A 22,623-nucleotide genomic window follows, 5' to 3' on the forward strand; every position below is an offset into this window, starting at 1 on the left:
TTAAAATATATCGATATAGATATACAATTTTTTTTTCTTTCTTTCCCAATATATTTCGAAATATAAAAACAAAATTCGTGTTTATTTCGTTTTCTTTTTTATCTTTTGTTTCATAGATGGCGCAGTAGTGTTACACGTGCTATATGTGAAAATAAATACGTATACCATAACCTATACGCTTAAAAAAGTTATTAGAAATACAATAATTAACAAATTAATACAAAATAAGAAAGTTTTGTCAATTATTAAAAATGACTGTGCATGAAGAAGCAGAAAAAAGACGTTTACTCTCATTAAAAAAGAAAAAGGAAGAATTTAAAGCTAAAGAAAAGCTTATTAGCGATGCTTTAAAAAATGTGGTAGGTTAGATTTACTGTTAGTAATAATTAATGTCGTTTTTGTTTCACGTATTAGTCAAGAAAAAAAAACAATATTAATGATTACTATACTCTATAATTACTATTTCTTTAGAAGCACTAAACTAATTGACTTTTATAGGATAAAAATAAAGCAAATAAGATTGTGTTCGATGATAACATTGAACAAGATGTTACTATTGAAAAAGGAAAAGAAAAGAGAAAACGTAAACCTTTATTTGATAATGAAGACGGTGACGATGACAAAGAATTCAACTGGAATGATGATAAATTCAAAACAAAGAAAAATTTAAACGCAAAGGTACGGTCTATACTATGTGAAAATTTAAAACTTCAGTAAAATAGCATTCACACACAGTGTATATATTTTTTTAGTATTTAAAATTACAAGCAAATTATGGTAATGATTCTCGTTTTACTTTGGACGATCGTTTTATCGAAGAAGATGCAGAAGATAAAGAAGGAGTCGATAACTGCGATATAGAAAATGAGAAAGAATGGCAGTTTAATATATTGGAAGATGTTTTGGGTGCACCAGTTGCGAAAAAGGCTAAAAATGAAGAACCAGTGAAGTAAAAAATAAAAATATAAGATATATAAATTTAATTTATAAATAATACTAAGCATCTTTAATATGACTTTGTAGAAAATTTGGAATGATACGATATGACCCAACAGAAGACCAACACAAAAAATATGAACTTACCAAGGAAGAAATTAAATCTAGCGTAAAGACTAAAAAGAAAAAGAAAAAAGAAGAAATTGCAGAAGAAACTAACAAAGATGAACCAGTTATAGTATCAAAGGATATATATTATTCGGTATCGAATTCCTTAAATAAGAGTTTAAATCAACCAGGAGAATTTAGTTTATTGAAGACATATGGAAGGAATATTGACGAGACTGGTATACTTTGCTAATTTCTATATCATTTTGTTAACTCATTAACTTATTTTGTTTAAACATAAATTCATTTCCTTTTTTCTCAGATAATAAAAAAAATGTTGGAGTTTATGCCAAAGCTAATGAGATATCTAAAAACAAAAAATCATTTTTTAATTTCGACTCCACGAATCCATTTAAATACGATTCATCAGATGATGAAAATGAAGCTGATACGAAAATGAATACTACAGATTATAAAGAAAAAAAAGTATCGATTAACTTATTTGGAAAAGATAGCGATAATTTGTTCTTTTCGATGAATGATAAACGGTTCAAAGGTATACGAGTAGAACACATTAAATTTGGTAAAGAATCGATTATATAAAATACTACAATATTTATGTTTTAGATGCCTTAAATTTTTTTAAGAAGGAATCGGTGCCAAAGAAGGAATTTAAGAATTTGAGACGCGAATTAAAACAAATTGTACGCGCCAAAGTTCGTAAGAATGTGAGAAAAACTGAAAAATGGGGAAGTAGAAAAAAAATTAAAAAACTATCGTGAACTGTAATATGTAGAAAAAGGAGTTTTATTATCTTGTCAATAATTTTAGCTCATACAGACAAGTTATTTTAACTATATAAATAGATAATTATCATACAAAATTTATTTGTACACCATGTTCAGAATATTTTTTATATTTTATTATTTTTTTTACATATATTTTTGTAAAACAATCATACATTGCTATGTTATTATTATCATCTATTTTGGTATCAAACCACGATTTGTAAAAGTGTAGAAAATATTGTTAGTTTATTATCAATGATCATTTAATATATTAATCATTAAATTTCAACTAAAATAATAATATTCGAAAGAAATATACCAATACTTTAAATGAAAAAAATATTCATAAATCTTTGAACGTAGTTGTCTTATTGTAACTTAAATTCATAAACTCTTTGCGCATCAGTTTGTTGAATGACTAATAAAAAAAGAATATATATATATATATATATTTTTATGATACTCTATGATAAAACTTTTCTAAAAATTTGAGAAAGAGATCGTGTGGCAAGCCACGTGATATTTGTTGTATGTGTGTGTTAAGTAAATTAAATGTGTCCTCTTCATATATAGAGTAGGTGTTTGGCAAACCAATATCATTGTATAGACGTTTTACTTGTCTAACATGTTCCGGATCTTCAGAGCCATAGCATTCCTAAAAAACGCCGAAAGCATTAATTGTGACAAAACGTATTAAGAATATCTAAAATGTATCTTAAATTGTTAAATAATTATATCAAGCTCACTTCTAATATTTTTCTTTGTTCAGGAGTCGCACGTTGTAATGCGACGACTATTAACCATGTGCACTTTCCTTCTTTTATATCTCCATCATTACTTTTACCAGTGACTTCTGGATTACCGTAACAATCGAGAAAATCATCTTGTACTTGGAAAAAGTGGCCCATTTCTAATAAAATTGTTTGTGCTTGCCTATGCATTTCTGGGTCTTTAATACCCGCCTATATGTTAATAAAAGTATATTTTATTAAATAAGATATTGTAGTAAGCAAGCATCTGCAATTTTTTATTTAACTTTATAGTTTACTTACAAGATACATGGCAGCCTTAATTGGCAGTACAAAGGAATAATAGGCTGTTTTGTACTTGACGATAGAATTATATCGATTCATTGTAAATAGATTTAAATTTGGCTTCTTACCATGATTAGTTGATAACATATCTAAATTTTGTCCCATTAACGTTTTCATGGTAATCTATTTATAATGATATAAATGCTTGTCAAATAGTTTCAATCGTTAAAAAAAATAATGAAATAAAGTAAGTACGCACCTCTCTAAAAATTTCCATTAAATCAACATAACAATCTTTTTTTTTAAAATGCATTTCAAGTAGCTGATATATAGCATTTTCTAACAATAGTCCATCATTAATGGCTGCTAAACCAATATTATTATTAAGATACCAGCAAGGTTGATTTCTTCGCATTAGAGATTTGTCTTGGATATCGTCTATTACTAACAAGAATGCTTGAAGCTGCACATATATACATACATACATATATACAAATCTATATATATAAATATTTATTTATATATGTATGTTATTTATCAATGTTAAAATATTAAATGTTTCATATTATAATGATTATATATTTTATAATGTTCACAATAGGTCAAAAAAAAATTACAGACCAGTTCTATGCACCAGCCTAGTATACGCGCTAATCGAATATTGTCATCTGTTAATTGTTCTGGAGGTACAAACATTCGATAAGCATAAACCAATGCTAATGCTCGATTTTTCTTTCCTTCAGGAACATTGTACTGTAATACCTGGAAAAACAATTCTGTTTTAGTGTTTTTAAATTTTATATAAACAACAAGAAACATTCATTATTATAACAAGTTTGAATATTACTTTCACCATCCACTTTGTGACATCAGGTAAATCTAAGTTTTGGTTATTATTTGTAAGATCGCGAACGACGTCGGGCCATACGGCCATCATCTCGCGACTTTCATCTTTGGTTGTCACCCAGGTAGCTTGTGTCATGATATGTGCCATCATTCGTTTTTCTTGATTCGTAGTTCTAAAAATAAATCTATCAATTAATCTATGTATGAACTTTTTCTCTATTAATAATTCAATTATAAAGACAATTCGCTTTTAACTGGTAAATAAGAAGAAGTCGGTTGTAAACTTTTTTCTATACCTCTAAATACAAAGATGAAAAGCATCGGTCGAGCGTCTTAAATTTATACCAACGTACAAACATGTACATTATAATGACAATATAACAGGTCGTAGTAGAGATCATATTTAAAATTAAAAATGTTCAAAGTTACATAAACGATACGTTTCTTTTTTTTTTTATCTCATTTTGTTATTTCTATCGATAGCGAAAATGTGAATATCGTAACAAAGAACGTTTCCCCGCGACCGTTATAATTATCATATTCTTTGGAAAATTATGTTAGATAATTTTATTATATCTTATATAAGTGTTCTATTTTGATATAACATATGTATATTATTAAAATATGCCGTTGTTTGAAAATGATGTAGATACGAACAATGCTTTAAAAAATATTAACGAAAGTATGAGTTTAGATGACGAGGTAAGATCAAATTAAATTTATAAATGTAGAAATTATTAAATAAATTTCATTTAATTCGCTAAACACAATTTCCTCGATTAATGTTATTTTATTTCTATTTATTATACGAATTAGAAGAAAGAAACGAGAGCAAATATAAGTGATTCTTGGACAATAATTGTAAAGGCGATAACGCATCGTGGAACGCAAACAATAATCCAATGCGATCCTAATTTAACGAAAGAGGATTTTATTGATATAATCATTAAAACGAGACTATAAATAAGAATGGAAAAACCGATAAATGTTCTAACGTTAATTGTACAATTTAACATCGTCAATAAGGTCATTTCGAAAAATTTAAACTTTGTAGTTAAAAAAGATAAGATAAATTAAAAATACACATTAATTATTTTTTTCATACCTCAATGATATAATATCGTAATTGAACAAATTTAAATAACTAATTGTAAATATATCGAAGGTTAAACAAAGAATGCTTAAAGTTTAAAAATTCAAATGTAATACAATTTGAAGTAAATACAAATAATTTCTTATCGGCAGGAGAATGTTAAAAGAATAATAATGAAGATATTTTTAAACTGTTATTTTATTGCTAGATAAAATATAATAGATCGATGACGTTTTTATTGATTAATTGATCGATTATCGATGCATATTAATTTTGACTTAATTCTAGTTTAGTATGCAAGTTTTTTGTTCTTTTTTTCTTTTCTTTTTTAAAAAATAATCTTGTACATAATTATGCACGAGTAATATGAACAAGATTATTTTGTAGAATGTATTATATATTATATACTATAGTGGTTGTCAAACAGGACATATTTGAACAAAGTCCAAATTTCGTCCAGTCAATCTCTCATATCTACTATACATTAAAGAGAGATTACTATACATCATACTTATTATACAACCTCGGCGGGGATTCCTATGGCGTCACTCAGGTAGCAAAGGTACAAAATTTAAACAAACTTCATAAGCATTTTACCAAGAATGATATTTGGATATTTTATTATTTACTATTATTATTATTACAAAAAAATAATGGCAGACAATTTTGAAAAAAGATCAAATTTCCACGTCAGTCATCGGTTACTGACCGGAATTCCAATCTAAACAGAAAGTTCAGTGTCAGACGTGGAAATTTGATTTTTTTTTCAAAAGTGTTTGCCATAACTTTAGGATCGTCACAATTGTCTGCCATTTTTTTTTGAATAATAATAATAGTAAATAATAAAATATCTAAATATCAGTCTTTTGGTACAATGCTTGTGAAGTTTCTCTAAATTTTGTACCTTTGCAACCTGAGTGACGTCATAAGAATTGCCGCCGAGCTTAATCAATCTCCCTCTAATGTATAGTAGGTATGAGAGATTGACAAAATTTGGTCTTTGGTAAAATATGTTCTGTCTGCTGGCCATTGTCTCTTAAGCTAAATGTATAGTAGGTATGGATTGGACAAAATTTGGATTTTGATAAAATATGTTCTGTCTGCCGGCTATTGGCTCTTAAGCTACTAGAAATATAAAAACAGTGACGAAAGTAGATAACAAGATACATAAATAATCGAATAAGTTAAAATAGACTAAAAAAGATCTTGGAAAAAGTAAAAAAAAAAAACCTCTAAAGATCTGTTAATAACAAGAAGAAATGATACAAAAGAAAAAAAAAGAAGATTCGCGCAAATCGCGCAAGATGCATCGCGCAAACTCACCTAAATAATCGGATCTTTTCAAGAGCCGGGAGTTTCGTGTGTTTGTAATGGAATCCATTGGCGCAGAAACCGAAAAGTTTTCTTCTAATCACAGAGGAAGACATGTTGCAGTTGATAGTATTCTTTCACCCACACAATAGGAGTGATATATATATATATATAAATATATATACACTTGTTTATGGTGCGTTAGTTATCTTCTTTCTATTCTTTGTAACCTCTTGTCGGTTGAAATAAAATAATTGAAATGAAAACTAGTATTAAATGACTTCGTTATTACGTATCAGATTATTTACGATGAATCGAAAGGAATAACCCCTTTTTTTGACACGACCAAAAGAAAAATGATAAACACAAATGACGTGTAACTTCTTCAGTATTCGTTGGTCTTGTTAACGTCCTTGCTTTTCTTCTTTCCCTCTCTCTTCTCTCTTTCTTTCGTAGAGAGAGATTATAGTAACGTGCGCAGTTCTAAATGCAAGTTTTTCTACAGTAGCGCATGATAGACTCTTTCTCTTGTACAGTTAAACGAAGCTTTCGTTTTATTCCAATAAGCGAACGAGCGCGCATATGACATACCAGCTGCCTTTTAAATCAAATTCCACGCTACGTTAATATAAACGATACTATAACTATAATTCGTACCTTATCTCTAGTGTTTAGCAGAATTTATTGTTCTATTTATTTATTTATTTATTTCATATTTCCGATTGACAATTTTCAAAATGAAATTTACACGTTTTCTACCTCGCCACGGGGAAGAAGAAATTTCAATCACATCCCAGAACTTATTTGTTGCGTTGATTATTGTAACAAATGTGTGATATGGGTTCTCAATGGAAATATGTATCACAAATATGTGACACTAATAACGTACGTTTTAATATAGCGTCTTGACGATAGATTTACATAATTATTTAAATGTTAATTAAACGATCTTTCTTTTACTATCATTAAAAGTAGATCTTTTAAAAAAAAAGCATATCTTTTTTCTTTTTTATATTAAATATTTCTTATTCTATCACACTGTTTTCTAATGAAACTATAAACTTATTATTTTCTTTATTATTCCTGATTGTTGACAATAAAATTTGTTTGATAGATTTAAATGGTTATTGTTCATTGTTTGAAGGGTAATTTGTTAGACGGTGCTGGTAATCTATACTTTGCTAATTCCACTTCGGCTTCTGCGAATGAATCTAGATGATAACAAAAGTACTCTGGATTTTTATACTCTTTATCTTTAGATGCGTTTGGTCCCACGGCTAAAACAGAACGAATAGTCTTTCATCGCAAGCTCTTTCATAAAATATTTAATATAATTATTCATCTAAAATTGAAGAATGTTTTAAGTTCTCTTACGCGTTGAAGGAAGTTTGCAGCACTTTTCGCTAAGACCTGGTACATTGGCATTTATGTTCTGTTGCTTTTGATACAATAAAGACTGAAATGTGTTTAGTGCTCTGAGATGGATTAATGTGATATTCTGAAATCAAATTATGTCTTTACAACAATGTAAGGTATTGTTAAAGAAGATGAGTTATTAAAATTACTAAATAAATCTTTTCTTTTTATTTATATGTAATGTAATAGTAACATTTAGATTATATGACCATACCAATTGGTAAATATTTTGTTATGTTTTTAAATTACTTAAGTTAAAAGATAATGAGTAAGTAAAAGATGGTAGTACAATGAATTAAAATTTTAAAAACATTATTATGCTATCTTATTTTAATAAGATTTAATTAAATAATAAGTGAAAAATCCATATGATAATTACCTTCGGTAAAGTCCTCATAACCATTAGATGCAACATTTTATAATTTGTATCTTCTAAGATACGAAAATAAATAGATGGTTATAAACTTTTAAAGAACTAATTGGAATGCTTTCATAACAGGTCAAGAACTGGTCAAATCATTGTTCTTTTCTTTAACCCAGGTAAAAACAATTTTACTTGACATGCGTAAAGGAGCTTTCTGAACGGTTGATTTTCATTGGTGCAAACTTTTTAAAGAGAATATTCGATTGGTAGATGTTATGTAATACGATAAATTTGTTACTTTATTATAGTGGATTGTGTGGTCCGTGTTATTATATTGTAAAAATACGTAAGCATTGGCAGATCGAGTTTTTTTACTTATGTTTTCATTAAACGCCTAATTTAATTAAAAAGGTACATATATACATACTCTGTGTCTGTATTATTTTTTAAAATGTAGGTTATATTCTATAGTTCTTTGGTTATGTTTCATAAATGAGAGAAAAATGATTGTGCAGTGCTTAGAAAAGAAAAATATTAAGATATTTTACATGTCCTTATATTTTCTAAACATTTATTTTTATAAATTATTTTATTCAATTTATATATTTATTTTATAGTGCTACTATGTTTGGAGAGTACTTAAGGAAATTTAAATATGATCATACTAAAGAAGGGAAGGAGCCTTTTCAGAAATTGATAGGACTTGGGAAATATGCTTACATAGGTGCTGCTGTGACAGCTTCATATGATCTTTGCGTTGCACGACCAACTCCTTATAGATATGAAGGCTTTATTCGGGGTGGAAGACATTTTCTAGTTTGGATAGGTGCATCGTCAGCATTTACTCTTGCTGTATTGTTTTTAACTAATATGAGAAAAAAAGACGATCCATGGAATTACTTTTATGGCAGTAAGTAATACATATTAATTAAAAGATTATTTTAAATCATAATCGGTATTTTAATTGATTACTATCTTTTCTTTTAGCATTATTCGCTGGCAGCTTTGTTTATTCTCTTGTTCCCAGAGGTGGTGCTGTAGCTATGATGAGTGTATATGGAGCTTTAGGAGCAGCACTTTATAAATATCAGCTTTTAAATGGTTATAAACCAGAAAAGTTTAAGTATCTAGATTCACAGGTGTTTTTTAACTTAGACACATCGCCTGATGTAAGATATACAAAACCAGATTATTCTTTTTATGTAAAATGAAACTTTACTGAGTTCTTTAGTTACACAATGATATCATTTGACTAGCCTATAAGGTTAGTTTTAAATAATATTTTCAGAATAAATTTGAAGTAGTAAAATGTAATTTCTCCAAGCGTATCCTTGTATAAGTATACAGTGAGAGAACATAATAAAATATCAATAATGAGTTGTCAGTCCAGTTTATGTTAATGTTTCTCCTTTTGTTACCTATTGCAAAAAAAAAAGTAATCGATTAGATAAATTTAATCATGTGTTCAACTCACATAGACATAAAATGGCAAGTGACAGATAAATGTAAGCTCACACAAGCTTCTAGATATTCTATCCTACGTTCTAATGTTGTAAGCTTCTCATTAAGAACAGCTATCCGTGATCTACAAGACATGTCTGAAAGAAAATAAAATGACGATTATCTTTAATTAATAATTCGATTCCTAAATAATACTTGATCATTTCTATGAATTTAATTTAAATAAATTTTCACAATTTCTTTCTATATTAATTCTTTGATCAATAATATTGAAATCTAAGAATTTCTATAAACACATTCCTTAACCTACCAAAAGAATTAAGAAAATCAGTAATTTTTTTAATATTCCCGGTGATGACCTCTATATATTCACGATTTGCCCAATCTTGTTGTATTTGCTTTTGGATGGCCTCTCGATGTATTGCTGCCATTGTGTCAGAGTTTTTAGGTTATTGGAAATTTGATCTACAATTATATTCGAACAATGATTGACAACGATTTAAAAACACATTATTACAGGAGAAATAAAATATAAATATATTTGATATCTTTTTTCAAATTAACGATCTCTTATTTTAATGACACTAAGTTTGTAACATTGCGATGTGAGAGTGATAAATACAAATTTAAGCATACAAAATATGACGTTTACTGTTGCGCTACCTATGGATTATTATGCGACTACTTTAACCGCGAAAATTTCATTGCGAATATTATACATTTATCGTTTTTGTCTACCAGTTTATTGATAGTTATTTTTTCTTAATATATTACTTTTATCTAATCTTGATTAATCTGTCTATTAAGAAATCATGAAAGTTAAACGATTTAGTTTAGATTTACTTAAAAATGTTCAAAAGTATCGATGGCATCGTACGCCTTGTTTCAGATTACATCAAAACAACTGAGCAGTCGCAAGTACCGACAACTACGCATTAGCGAAGGTCACCTAAGCTTTTTTTAATACTTCATTGTAATCTATATATCAAACATCACCACATTTTTAACGGGATTTTTATTACAAAGAAGTGAGGTTCAGTAGTGTTGTTCAATTTTGAAGAAAACAAGTATCAAGAGTTGCGTTCGATATATTTCGATGTCGGTACAGGTTAGAAAATTTTATTACTTATATTTATATGCATTTCATATCGTATCATTCACATGAGACAACATATGACGATTTATTGGTATTATTCGCGTACTATTGGTTTAACGAGACTAATGTCATAATATTTTTAAATAGAAGATATAAACATTTAGTGTTATTTCCGAATATTATGTATTTATATACAGTATCGATATACCCTAATACGAGGATACGTAGACGCCATCTTTAATTTCGACATACCGCGAAACTGATTGAATTTGATTTGAAACTTAACATGCCAAATTTAAAATACAAAGTTAGTTGTTTATATACAAATATATATATCGTCGTAGATAAATTTTCCATGCTACACCTGTTATGCTTTTGGGAAGAAGCAGCCTGTTACCATCAATACGATATTTATCCGAATTATCTAAGAAACAATACAGTCGCAGTGGTCGAAAAAGTAGATCTTCTTCGGTACATGATTTTCCTTCGGTAATAATTGGATCGCAATTGTGCAGGTAAATTTTACGGACATACGTGCGATAATATTACTACAATAATATATACACATTAATTAAATAACATTCTTCGAAAGTATTTCTCTTCACTCATATTAACGTATGCGTGATTTATCGTCTTGGTGATTTGTATGACAATTTGAGAGGGATTTATTTTTAGATCGACATATAATTCTGAAATATCTTTAACATTATTTGCGAAAACGATGGCATCCTCGACGAAAAACGATGCGAAAAATATTGACGAAACGTTACTCAAGAAGGGACAAAATCGATTGGCTTTGGAGAAGTCACCTTATTTATTGCAACATGCAAGAAATCCTGTACAGTGGTATCCTTGGGGAGACGAAGCTCTGGAGAAAGCAAAAGCGGAGGACAAGGTGATTTTCTTGTCCGTCGGATACTCGACGTGTCACTGGTGTCACGTTATGGAGAAGGAGTCCTTTGAGAATCCACGAATCGCTGAGATCATGAATAAGAATTTTGTTAATATAAAGGTTGACAGAGAAGAGCGACCGGATATCGATAGAATATATATGGCATTTATTCAGGTATCGCATAAATTGATATGAATTCATATGAAGTGAGAGGAAATATTGTCAAGACATTTTCTCCAATAAAATGATTGTTCTGATAGGCTATTTCTGGACACGGTGGTTGGCCGATGAGCGTATTTCTCGCACCGAATTTGACACCTATCATAGGTGGAACCTATTTTCCGCCGGAAGATAGACACGGATTACCTGGATTTCAAACAGTCCTATTTAGTATTTCCAAAGAGGTATCTTTAAAAGATTGAATAATTTTTGTTCAATCGACAAATATCGTATTTTACTAAATCGTACAGTAGATTTTTATCGCTTGGATTATTCTTTACAGTGGCGCGAGAATAAGAGCGAACTAATGTTACTCGGTGGGACCATTATTCAGAGATTGAAGAACGCAGTCGAGAACAAAGGCGGGCTGATCGTAAGCGAAAGAAAGACAATGGGTATACAGTGTAGTCGATTAGAATCGGCCTTGGCATCGACTCATCCTACTTTTTTAAACAGGAACGATCTGTACCTTCGGAGGAATGTGGTATGGCATGTGTTTACCTATTGAGGAGCTCTTACGAACCAAATTTTGGAGGATTTTCCGAGGCACCCAAGTTCCCTCAGCCGGTCTATTTGAATCTTCTTTTTTATATGTACGCACGCGATCCATCTAACGACATCGCTCGCGCATGTTTGGATATGTGCGTGTACACACTTAAAAAAATGGCACTTGGTGGAATACACGATCATATCGGTCAAGTAAGTTTACATTTGTCTCTACATTTATTTTTTTCACGACCCATTCATTTTCTCACCTTTCATTTTATCCTTAAGGGCTTTGCAAGATACTCTGTTGACGAAGAATGGCACGTGCCACATTTTGAAAAAATGCTTTACGATCAGGGCCAATTGTTGCAATCGTATACCGAAGCATTTCTAACTACCAAGGATCAATTCTTTGCTGAAATTATTGATGACATAGCTACTTACGTTTCTCGAGATTTGAGACACAAGGTATTACTGCCGCATTTATTAGAAATGTTTTTTTCGGACTCTTTCAAATCTAAAATTATAATTGAGATCGTTATCGTAGGAGGGTGGCTTTTACAGCGCCGAAGATGCGGATTCATATCCTACGAAAACATCAAGGGAAAAGAAGGAAGGTGCCTTTTACGTTTGGACGTACGATGAAATCAATACGCTTTTGGCCCAAGAAGTGGTCGATAAAAAAGGATTGAAACTAAGTGAAGTCTTCTGTTTTCATTTCACTGTCAAACCGAAAGGAAATGTACCTCCGCGTCGAGTATGTAGATATAGATTCGTTAAAGTCATTATTACGGGGATGAAAATTGTTGAGAAATTCTCTATTTTAGGATCCTCATGGCGAATTGAACAAGCAAAACGTGTTAATTGTTTACGGTAGCGTTGAAGATACAGCAAAGCACTTTGGTCTAACGGTCGAGAAAACGCAAACTCTTCTGAAAGAAGCATCACGAATACTTTTCGAAGTTAGAGAAAAGAGACCACGGCCACATTTAGACGATAAAATATTAGCTGCGTGGAATGGTGAGAAATATTTACCGATATCTTGCTCTAATGATTGCTATTAATCATCATTAATCATTAATAATAGTCTCTCTCATTTATTCACATTTCCATTCCTAACACAGGTCTAATGATAAGCGGCTTAGCCCGAGCTGGGTCTGCAACGGGTAATAACCGGTACGTCGATTTGGCAACAGACGCTGCCAAGTTTATCGAACGTTATCTGTATGATAAATCCGAACGTTTATTGCTTCGTAGTTGTTACCGTAGCGATAACGACGCTATCGTATTAACGTAAGTATAGGAGGTTAGCATCGAATACATTAACCCTTTACTGTTCCGCAGCCTGTACTGTTGTCCTAAGCGTTGTCAGGTTGCGGCCCTTAAAGGGTTAAAAATCAGGGTTAAGAATAGATAGGAATATCGATGAAGCGAACGAAATATCGTAGGAGCGTACCTATAAGAGGCTACCACGCGGACTATGCATTTGTTGTGAAGGGATTGTTAGATCTGTACGAAGCTAATCTAGATCCACATTGGTTGGAGTTTGCCGAGACACTTCAGGATATACAGGACGAGCTCTTTTGGGATACTACGAATGGCGGCTATTATTCAACTACCAAGGATGATCCTACAATAATTCTACGTCTCAGGGACGGTACGATGAAAGATATTTTTCTATGTAATTTTAGCTCCTACGAGAGAATTAAAGTTTATTCTTCGTGGTCGCGCAAAAGCGCTTAACCGATTTTGATTCGAGATATACCTACCTCTCTCGTTTCTTTAAAGAGAAGCCGTGTTACGCGCTAGCAAAGACTATCACGTCAAAATATTTATAGCGGCACGTCTGCTCAGTGTTTCGGCTTGGTGTACGAGTCGTCGTGTAGTATGAGGAGGCATCGTCAAAAAGCTGAGATATAAAATATCCTTGTGCTTGTTATCGTGACTTTTATGATCTCGGGTTTGCAGATCACGATGGAGCGGAACCGTGCAGCAACTCGATTGCCTGTGGAAATCTATTGAGATTAACGACTTACTTGGAACGTATCGAATTCAAGGACAAAGCTGAACGTCTTCTTACCTCGTTCCAGAAACCTTTGACGCAGTTACCGAGTTCTTTAGCGGAAATGGTGAAAGCGTTGTTGCATTATCACGATAGTTCTACGGAGGTACGTATGTTCATTCGTTTTTGTCTATGATACAGACAAAGAGGGAGGGGTTGAATTATCACCTATTAATTATCCTATTAAGGATCGGACGATAACGATGAAAGTTAATCTTTTTCAGATCTATATAATAGGAAATTCGGGCGCGGAAGATACGAACGAGTTATTGCGCGTTGTACGCGAACGTCTGATACCGGGACAGGTTCTAATATTCGCGGATCCGAATGAACCCGATAATATATTGCTTCGCAAAAACAAGGTCCTTGCCAAGATGAAGCAGGACAAAAGTGTACCGAGAGCCTATGTATGTCGATATCGAACATGTTCCTTACCCGTGACGACTCCGGCCGAACTTGCGGATTTATTGAGTACGGAACGATAAAAGAAATGCTCCAAATTTGCCTTGTTTACTACGATCTAACGAATAATAAAGGAAAAAAATAAATTCAGATAATTCTTAAGTGTTATGGCACGATTATTCTAGAACAATGCTAACGCGATGTTTCTAATTATAAAGATAACGCCAATTATATGGCATACCTTACAAGTTTTCACGTCTTCCTCGACTTTTAGATTGTCGCGCGTTGGCGTGTTCGATTGAGTACAGAGATTAACAAATACGTTTCAATTTTGCGAGTGCTGTGTTAGATGTTGTAGTAATATCCCGCTGTAAATTGAAGAATATTATTTTTGAATCTAAGATATATATACTATATATATATAAATATTTATGTAGTTTATATTTTAGTGCTGCTACGACAGGACGATATATTTTTAAATGTCCAAGCACATATCCTGTTCAAATAAAGTTACGATATAGAAAAGCAATCAAATATCTGTCGCATTTGTTACTTAAATCCAAACCGCATTCTCCCAAATGATGAATATCCTAACGTTTTCGTTACTTGGTTTTAGTCTTAGCATTATTTTTTTACTTTCTTTTATTCTTTTATTTTTTTTGGTCTTTTTTACTTCCGAAATCAATTAACATTCAATCGATTCAGTACTTCTCGATGGAGAATCGATGTACTTCCGCGCTCTTTGTCATTCGAGTCAAGATTTGTTAGGCGTTGATTATCGACAGACCTCTGGCATCGTCGAGAATCACGGTACAACGATTCGCGGCTCGAAAAGCCACGTTACGGATTCCAGCCGAAAATAGACGAACACGCATACTATGACGCCGTGATCGGAGGAGAATCTCGGAGGTCTCTCGCTTGTAGCTCGAGGATACCAGAGGCTCCAGTTTTAATGCGATGCACTCTTACAGACGCGGACCACTCCTCACTTCCGCTTCATCTTTCAATATTACTGAGATATGGATAGATAAGTCGTAACATTTCCTTCATGATGATTACGCAGAAAATAACAAACGATCGTGAAAAGGATTTCTTAACATCGTTACGTTTTAACGTCATACATTAAAAAATAGAATTTACATTTGATTTAAACATAAAAGAAAACAAAGAAAAAATAAAAAGAAAGGAAACGAAGATGAAGTATCTATCAAAATAAAATTCAAATAATTTCACGAAATAATAAGACGTGTGATATAACAGATCTCATCTGTATATCTCTTGACGTAGATTAAACTCAATTCATTCGTTGCTCTTGATTTGTAGAAGATTACTGTCGAAGCTGTCTCTCATGGAATTTCAATGTACGATCAAGCTTGCGAACAGGTGATCTCTCAGGTAAGGGTAGAAGGTTACACGCGACGCTTAGTTCTTGAAGAAAAGGAAAGCGAGGATCAGAAGAAAAAGAAGAAGAAGAAGAAGAAGTAGAAAAAGTAGAAGTAAAAGAAGAAAAAAAAAGAGAATAAGAAGAGATAGATCTCAAGGACTCGCTGAGATAGTTCTCTCTCTCTCTCTCTCTCCCTCTCGAGTACTGTCCAGAAAGAAGGAGGTGTTTTAAGAGAAAAAAGGAGGATGAAGCAGTGGAGGTGATGAAGTATAGAAAGAGACAGAAATTTAGAGAGAGAGAGAGAGAGAGAAAGAAAGAAAGAAAAGCACATAGGTTGAAGCAGAGGCAGAGAGGTAGAGGTAGGAGGCAGGAGGAGGATCTTCGAATCTTTTTGAGGGAGGAGAAAGAGGAGGTTGGAGGTCACGAGGTGGCAAGCTCGCGCATGCGTTTACGCCTCGACGACGAGGATGTTCGACGTTTTTTTCAGTCACCGGTCGACGCTGCGCCGAGCACTGTCGACACGTACGTTCCCGACGTACCTACACGGGGCACCACCACCAAAAACACCAGCACTACCACCACCAGTGCCGCCGTTTACTACTACTACTACTATTACTACTACCACTACTACTCTACTACCAATCACCAACCACCACTACCACCACTACCATCACAACTGTTACTACCACCGCTACCACTATCGTGTCGTCGTGAACAAGAACGGCACCACCAGTTGGTATCAATTCCCTTCCAACATCGAAGTCGATCGTGCGCGGTGGAGAAGAGGAAGGGTAGATGGATGGATGGATTGGATGGATGGATGGATGGATAGATAGATAGATAGATAGATGGATGAACTGATGGATAGATAAATTGATAGAAATATAGATAGATAGATAGATAGATATAGATAGATAAATAGATAAATAGACGAATAGACATATAGATCTAGAGCAGTTGTTAGTCGTGCGAAACGACGAAAGAGAGTAACTTTCTGCGTGATCCACGCGCGGGACGGCATGCGGTTAAATCGCGCGAAAAACATCACCAGTTTTTTCTCTATCTTTCCGTGAACTTCTATGCATACGAATTTACGTATATTATAGCGCAGGTATTTACGCGTATACGTAGAGATAGAAAGAAAGTTCATTTGTAGAGATATATATATATATATATAGGTGAAAAAGAAAGAAAAAGAAGAAGTAAGAGGTGAAAGAAGGAATAATCCAGCGAAAGAGGGTAGTAGCGAAATAAAAAGAGAGAGAGAGAAAGAGAGGAAAGTGGTAGCGCAGGTGGAGGAAGAAGAGAACCGGGCAGGCGCGTCTTGTGCTGAACGGTCACGCATTTGGATCCTGCTCTGACTCTTCTCGACTTCTACTCTCTACGGCGCAAGATGCGGCAGGCCGATATTCGGCCGCTGTTTCGATCACGAAAATCCGGAACGACGTGGCCTCGACGTCGAATCGACGTTGGTTATACCGGTAAAGCTATAATACAGTGAAAACAAGATCAAGAGAAGGAAGAAAAAGAAAAAAATAAAAACAAAAAAGGAAAGGGAAACCATCTCGTGGTTGGTTGTTGCTTTTGCTGCTGGTGTTGGTGGTGTTGCCGTTGCCGTTTCCGAGTCTTTCAGGACGGCGTGAAAATAAACCAAAGCGCTCTTTCTCTCCCGGCTCAAGCTGGAACATCCTCGATGACGACGTTGCTCGAAAGCTCCGGGTGCGAGCACAGTTGACGTAAATTTCGCCTACGGTGCGACGTACCAACGAACGGAGGGTGAAACAAGTACCTTCCCTCCTCCCTCCCTCTCTCTCTCTCTCTCTCTCCCTTCCCCCTTCCTACTCTTTCTCTCTCTTCTTCTATTCGTATATTTCTATTTATCTTTCTCTCTCTCTCTCTCTCTCTCCCCTCCGTTCTCCTTTTATTCTCTTCCTCTCTTTTTCGAGGGGACGAAGGATCGACGCGAGAGTAGAGGAAGAAGAAGAAGAAGAAGAAGAAGAACTGAAGCAGAATAATAATAAGAAGAAGAGGAACGGTCCGTCCTCGATGTCACCCCGGCGACCATTCTTGTCGATCTCGAGGACGGCCGTGTTGTTACCATCGAAGAGGGCTGCTACTTACAGCGTCGTTTCACGTCGTCTGCCGATGAGGAAAGCGTGAGCGGCGAGTCGTGGACGAGATCGAACTAATACGACGACGACGACGAAGACGACGAGGACGACGACGACGACGTGGACGAAGAGGAGCTGATCGAGGTCGCCCCGACGCTTCTGTCGGCGTCTCTTGAGAGGAAGTAAAGCAGCTCGAGAAGTAAGGGGGAGGAAGAGAGAGAAAAAGAGAGAGAGAGAGTGCCAGAAAGAGAGAGAGAGGGAGAGAGAGAGAGAGAGAGAAAGAAAATGTCCACGCATTATCCACAAGGATATCGGTATCGTTCGCCGACGAAGGCTACGAGTGGCGAGCAAGGATCGGATAGCGACGTGGCCGAGCTGAGTGACCTGGAGGACGACGAGGACGAGGACGGAGCTCCTGCGACGAGCGAACGTCGACCGGTCGTTGGCCGGGAAACGAACGAGCTAGAGGATGCTGAAATCGACGAACGTTTACATAGACTCAACGAAGATCGTCGAATACATGACATGGATGATGACGAGGAGGAGGAGGACGATGATGAAGACGAGGATGAAGATGAGGACGACGAGGAGGATGATGATGACGATGAAGATGATGACGATGATGATGATGATGATGATGATGATGATGACGACGACGACGACGATGACGATGACGAAGACGAAGAAGACGGCGAAGAACTACCCTATCCAGGTTTTGTGCCCATTGCTCTGCGTTACCTCGACCAGACTACACGACCGCGCAACTGGTGTCTCGCGCTCATCACCAACCCATATCCTTTTGGAAGCTTTTTTTTATATCTATACCGATCTAAAGAAATAATACGGTATGCGAATGTATTTTTATTGGTGTTTAATCTCCTATTGGGAATATGGAATGAAGATTTTCTCATATTGCTACTCTCTAGGTGAGTCTGTTTTACTCTATCCGAGATATTACTAATATTATTTTTTTTCTTTCTTTTTATCATCGTAAGTATGTATTTCTTTACGCGTGGCGTCGCTTTTAAACTATTTCAACGTGTTCATCGTGATCATGCAAAAATAAACGTAAACCACTGGATACGTGCGGATATATACACGTATCTAAGGAAGAGGACGGTGAGGCTTTATTTTTTAATGGAATTTGAAGCAAAAGAGGGGAGATAAAGGAAGAAAGTGTTTACTTATTGCGATCGGAATTCTTGTAGGTGTCGTTTGTTTTTTGTCGAAAGTCTTTTTATTTCTTTTTTTTCGTTCTTTTTCTTTTTTTTTCTCGTTCCTTTCCTCTAGGCTCTCGTATACTTACGCCTCATCTATGTCTATCTACCCTCGTTGATCGAATTACCGAAATTCCCTCGTGAAAATTCGCTAAAGTTTTTTCGTACGAGCGAAGGCAGCTAACGTCTTCGTCGCTTCCCGCGTAATGTGTTTCCCGTGTAAGTCGGTGCGAGGGAAAATTTTCAAGCGCGCTAAGAATACGTCTTAGCCGTGCATGCCTTCTATAATGTTTCTCGTTCGACTATCGTATCGAGCTCACCAGAAAGAAAGAGAAAGAGAGAGAGAGGGGGGGAGGAGGGGTGAGAAGAAACTTTAAAAAACATTTTTTTCAAACTGGTCACCAATTTTCTACAAACGTAATTTCCTTTTTTAAAAAAGGATCGCATCGATTGCATTTACAATTGTGTGTGTGTGGTTTTTTTTTATTTTCAATTTACGCTACATTGAATTTTTCCGTATTCGTATTCGTGTTTAAGTAAAATCATGTGCATGTAGCTTGTCACAACATTCAACGTAAATATTCACGTTCCAAGAGTCCTTTTACGAATCGGTCATCGCGTAAGCTCGCCCCGTTCTTGTTTTATTATCTCTAATTTTAGCGATGCTTACCCATCGCTAAAACGTCCATGACTACTATTCCTGCCTATTCGCTTAGATGCTTCAAAGTTTTCCGGATCCGTCCGTCCGTCCGTCTCTTTCTTTCTCTCTCTCTCTCTCTTTCTCTCTCTTCTTTATAATACCAACGTATATTTCCTATCCGGCTAAACAAAACGATCACGAAAGGCAGGCACGTTAAGAGCAAAGTAGATAGTGCCGATCTAGACAACCGTTTTACTCGACACTCGGAAACGCATTCGAATATGCTACCATCCAAGTAGACAATGTCGGTTGATGGATAGACAGACATGATTTGCGTTGAATTCTTCGTCAAGTATACTCGTGTCTAAATATGTCTAAATGAAGAACAAAAACAAAGAGAGAGAGAGAGAGAGAGAGAGAGAGAAAGTGAGAGAGGGAGAGAAAATGTGGAAACTTTTCGCGTTACGTTCTATAATAATTTAGTATCGGTGTATCTCGTAAAGGAAATCCAATGTAGTTGAGTCTCTTCGAAGAAAAGGGGGTCTACGTCATAGGACGTTCCGGAAAAGAGGCGAATCGCAAACCTTTCCATTCCTTCCTTTCTCTCTCTTTCTATCACTCCCTTTCTCTTGTTGCGCGCGCGAGCGGAAGCTCGATATGCGAAGCTGTACTGCTGACATCGCCTTAAATAGGTCATTGATTGACCTATCCCCAGGCGAACCCTACCATGCGCGCGTGATTACCACCTTCTACTGTTGCACGGTTTCTCCTTCACTTCTCCCACTCTCTCATTCTCATTTTCTTTCTTTTTCTTCCTACTACATATACTCCCATCACTCTTGATGTTCCAGTCTTGTTTCAATCTCTCTCTCTCTTTTTCTCTCTCTCTCTTTTCCTCCCCTTTTATTTCAACCCTCTCTTCTTTCTCTCCATTCCGTACGTTCCTTCTATCCTTATAAATACATAGATATATATATATATATATTCGTATTCGTCTGTAGGTGGTAACCGCGCCGCACGTTTGTACGTGGCCGTTTGTGCGCGAAATTACAGACAGGGTAGTAACGGTAAGGGACGCACGTGGTCTGCGGGCAAAGTTTAGTCAGTACCAGGATCGGGGAGCAACAAGCGCTAGCAGAAAGATTCTCCCCCATTGTGTGCGGGCGGACAATGGGTGACTGCGAATGCGGGCCAAGCATTTCGCGATTCGTCGCGTCTTTTATTCGCTTTTTCTTCCCTTTTCTTTATTTATTTTTTTTTCCTTTTTTTTTCTTCCCATATCCCCTACCCCTTCCCCGTTCTACTTCTCCTCTTTTTTATTTTTTTTTTTTTATTTTAATTTTGTATTTTTGCCCTTGTACTTTCCTCGCCTGTCCCTTTTTTTCTTTTTTAATTCTTTTTTTTTAGATTTGTCGACTACGCATATATATCATGTTTTCCTTCCCTCGTATTAGCTAATAAACAACCCCAGCAAACCCCAGCCAGCAAAGGCGATTGGAAAAACGGAGAATAATAATTAAAGAACGAGAGACGGGGTTCCAATCTTGGCGGCGAAGTTCGGTTACCGGAAGCTTTAGTCGATTGAAACAATTTGCCCGTTAGTCCTCCCGTCGTCAGCTTGATTGTCTATTAAGCTTCGCGTTAAATGAACGAAAACGTGGCGGCATCGATAAGAGAGAGAGACACGGACACTTTTACCTATCTACCTACCTATCTATCTAGTTTCTAGTAGGTGATGTAACCAATTGCTTTTGTTTCTTCCGTTTTTTCTTCTTCCCTTGATCTATTTTTTTTCTCTCTTTTATTCTTTCGAGTTTCTTTATAATCCATTCCGTCGAAAAAACGGTAAGAGTGCAAATAAAATAAAAAAAGAAAAAAGTTAGATTCAAAGTTCTTACTACTTGTTTACTACTAGTCTCTATTTGGATAAACTTTCGTAAGGTATCGTAAATTTTCTATCTAACGTTATTTAATCTTTTCTCTCGTTTTATCTCGTAAAAAACTTGATATCGTTTTTATGTCGGAAAGTTTTGCCGACTTTCTATGCCCTAGACGAGGGATGGAAATGCACCGAGACAAATCTATCTATCTCTCGATCGATCGAAAGTCGTCATGTCGGATAATAATTAGACGAGTTATAGTAGTGGAACCCTAAATTGGACGTTACGAATACATATAGCGCGCGAAACGGGCGCGCGTGGTTTACCGGAATTATCGTTATATTGTCTTATCCGAGTTCTTCGAGTCGATAAATTAAATTCGATTAAAGTGCTCTTCGATCGTATCGTCAATTTTCTCTATATGACGCCCTACTATACATCCCCATATGTATCTATACCTATATCGAACCTTTTAATCTCCCCTCGTAGAAATGAAAAGCGACGTTTTCAAAGAAATCGTCGTCCTGCGGTTAAATGACTACTAGCAGTTTATTGCGTATAGATACGAGTTAGAACAATATACTCTCTTTCTTTCACTCTCTTTCTCTCTCTCTCTCTCTTTCTCTAATGTAAATCGCTTATGGGTCGCGCGGGTTACACAATCGTTAAATATTTGAGAAGCGAGGTCCGAAGCGAAAAAGTCGATAGAACGTGTACGTAGCACGTACACACATACACGTACACGTACATATTTGTGTAAACGTATGTACGTTTGCGTACGAACAAATATGTACTTTTTGTTCGTAATACATTCCCCCTTCTCTCTCTCTCTCTCTCTCTCTCTTTTCCCCTCTCTTTCTCGTTATTTACGAACCGC

General features: G+C 34.9%; 7 protein-coding genes across 13 annotated transcripts in view; 4 read left to right on the forward strand and 3 right to left on the reverse strand.

Moving 5' to 3' along the window:
• Positions 1–113: 113 nt before the first annotated feature.
• LOC122522590 (probable RNA-binding protein CG14230) lies at positions 114–1,845 on the forward strand. Its single transcript, XM_043643792.1, has 6 exons — positions 114–359; positions 499–678; positions 753–949; positions 1,024–1,283; positions 1,367–1,600; positions 1,672–1,845. The coding sequence occupies exons 1-6, from the start codon at positions 252–254 to the stop codon at positions 1,824–1,826; spliced, it is 1,134 nt and encodes a 377-aa protein (XP_043499727.1). The 5' UTR covers positions 114–251; the 3' UTR covers positions 1,827–1,845.
• Positions 1,834–6,549, reverse strand: LOC122522589 (farnesyl pyrophosphate synthase). Of its 2 annotated transcripts, none has more exons than XM_043643790.1 (7): positions 6,129–6,549; positions 3,714–3,885; positions 3,488–3,628; positions 3,126–3,329; positions 2,885–3,049; positions 2,579–2,794; positions 1,834–2,487 (listed from the first exon to the last, which is right to left on the reverse strand). In XM_043643790.1, exons 1-7 carry the CDS (start codon positions 6,230–6,232, stop codon positions 2,287–2,289), a joined length of 1,203 nt encoding a protein of 400 aa, XP_043499725.1. In that variant the 5' UTR covers positions 6,233–6,549; the 3' UTR covers positions 1,834–2,286. The 2 variants fall into 2 exon arrangements, with proteins under 2 accessions (XP_043499725.1, XP_043499726.1); XM_043643791.1 differs by lacking the exon at positions 6,129–6,549 and adding an exon at positions 4,009–4,380.
• Positions 6,550–6,647: 98 nt separating this feature from the next.
• On the reverse strand, positions 6,648–8,068 carry LOC122522593. Its single transcript, XM_043643794.1, has 3 exons — positions 7,912–8,068; positions 7,491–7,614; positions 6,648–7,393 (listed from the first exon to the last, which is right to left on the reverse strand). The coding sequence occupies exons 1-3, from the start codon at positions 7,945–7,947 to the stop codon at positions 7,248–7,250; spliced, it is 306 nt and encodes a 101-aa protein (XP_043499729.1). The 5' UTR covers positions 7,948–8,068; the 3' UTR covers positions 6,648–7,247.
• A 123-nt stretch (positions 8,069–8,191) lies between these two features.
• Positions 8,192–9,280, forward strand: LOC122522592. Its single transcript, XM_043643793.1, has 3 exons — positions 8,192–8,307; positions 8,514–8,806; positions 8,884–9,280. The coding sequence occupies exons 2-3, from the start codon at positions 8,521–8,523 to the stop codon at positions 9,105–9,107; spliced, it is 510 nt and encodes a 169-aa protein (XP_043499728.1). The 5' UTR covers positions 8,192–8,307; positions 8,514–8,520; the 3' UTR covers positions 9,108–9,280.
• LOC122522594 (probable protein BRICK1-B) lies at positions 9,089–10,005 on the reverse strand. Its single transcript, XM_043643795.1, has 3 exons — positions 9,668–10,005; positions 9,412–9,494; positions 9,089–9,314 (listed from the first exon to the last, which is right to left on the reverse strand). Exons 1-3 carry the CDS (start codon positions 9,786–9,788, stop codon positions 9,288–9,290), a joined length of 231 nt encoding a protein of 76 aa, XP_043499730.1. The 5' UTR covers positions 9,789–10,005; the 3' UTR covers positions 9,089–9,287.
• Positions 10,006–10,236: 231 nt separating this feature from the next.
• Positions 10,237–15,043, forward strand: LOC122522588 (spermatogenesis-associated protein 20). 2 transcript variants are annotated; one of them, XM_043643788.1, is made up of 13 exons: positions 10,237–10,465; positions 10,798–10,968; positions 11,129–11,519; positions 11,606–11,749; positions 11,848–11,937; positions 12,021–12,263; positions 12,339–12,518; positions 12,598–12,807; positions 12,878–13,070; positions 13,175–13,343; positions 13,499–13,707; positions 14,019–14,218; positions 14,337–15,043. In XM_043643788.1, the coding sequence occupies exons 2-13, from the start codon at positions 10,823–10,825 to the stop codon at positions 14,595–14,597; spliced, it is 2,436 nt and encodes an 811-aa protein (XP_043499723.1). In that variant the 5' UTR covers positions 10,237–10,465; positions 10,798–10,822; the 3' UTR covers positions 14,598–15,043. The 2 variants fall into 2 exon arrangements, with proteins under 2 accessions (XP_043499723.1, XP_043499724.1); XM_043643789.1 differs by lacking the exon at positions 10,798–10,968 and having other exon boundaries at positions 10,238–10,465.
• A 2,719-nt stretch (positions 15,044–17,762) lies between these two features.
• LOC122522586 (voltage-dependent T-type calcium channel subunit alpha-1H) overlaps positions 17,763–22,623 on the forward strand; it is a 65,144-nt gene continuing 60,283 nt past the window's right edge. For all 5 annotated transcript variants that reach the window (XM_043643783.1, XM_043643782.1, XM_043643786.1 and 2 more), the window contains exon 1: positions 17,763–18,800. In XM_043643783.1, coding sequence (XP_043499718.1) covers positions 18,295–18,800 — 506 coding nt within the window. In that variant the 5' untranslated portion in view covers positions 17,763–18,294. The remainder of the gene's footprint in view (positions 18,801–22,623) is intronic.

The sequence above is a fragment of the Polistes fuscatus genome, unplaced genomic scaffold (genome assembly GCF_010416935.1).
Source record: "Polistes fuscatus isolate 324 unplaced genomic scaffold, CU_Pfus_HIC Scaffold5, whole genome shotgun sequence".
Classification (NCBI taxonomy): domain Eukaryota; kingdom Metazoa; phylum Arthropoda; class Insecta; order Hymenoptera; family Vespidae; genus Polistes; species Polistes fuscatus.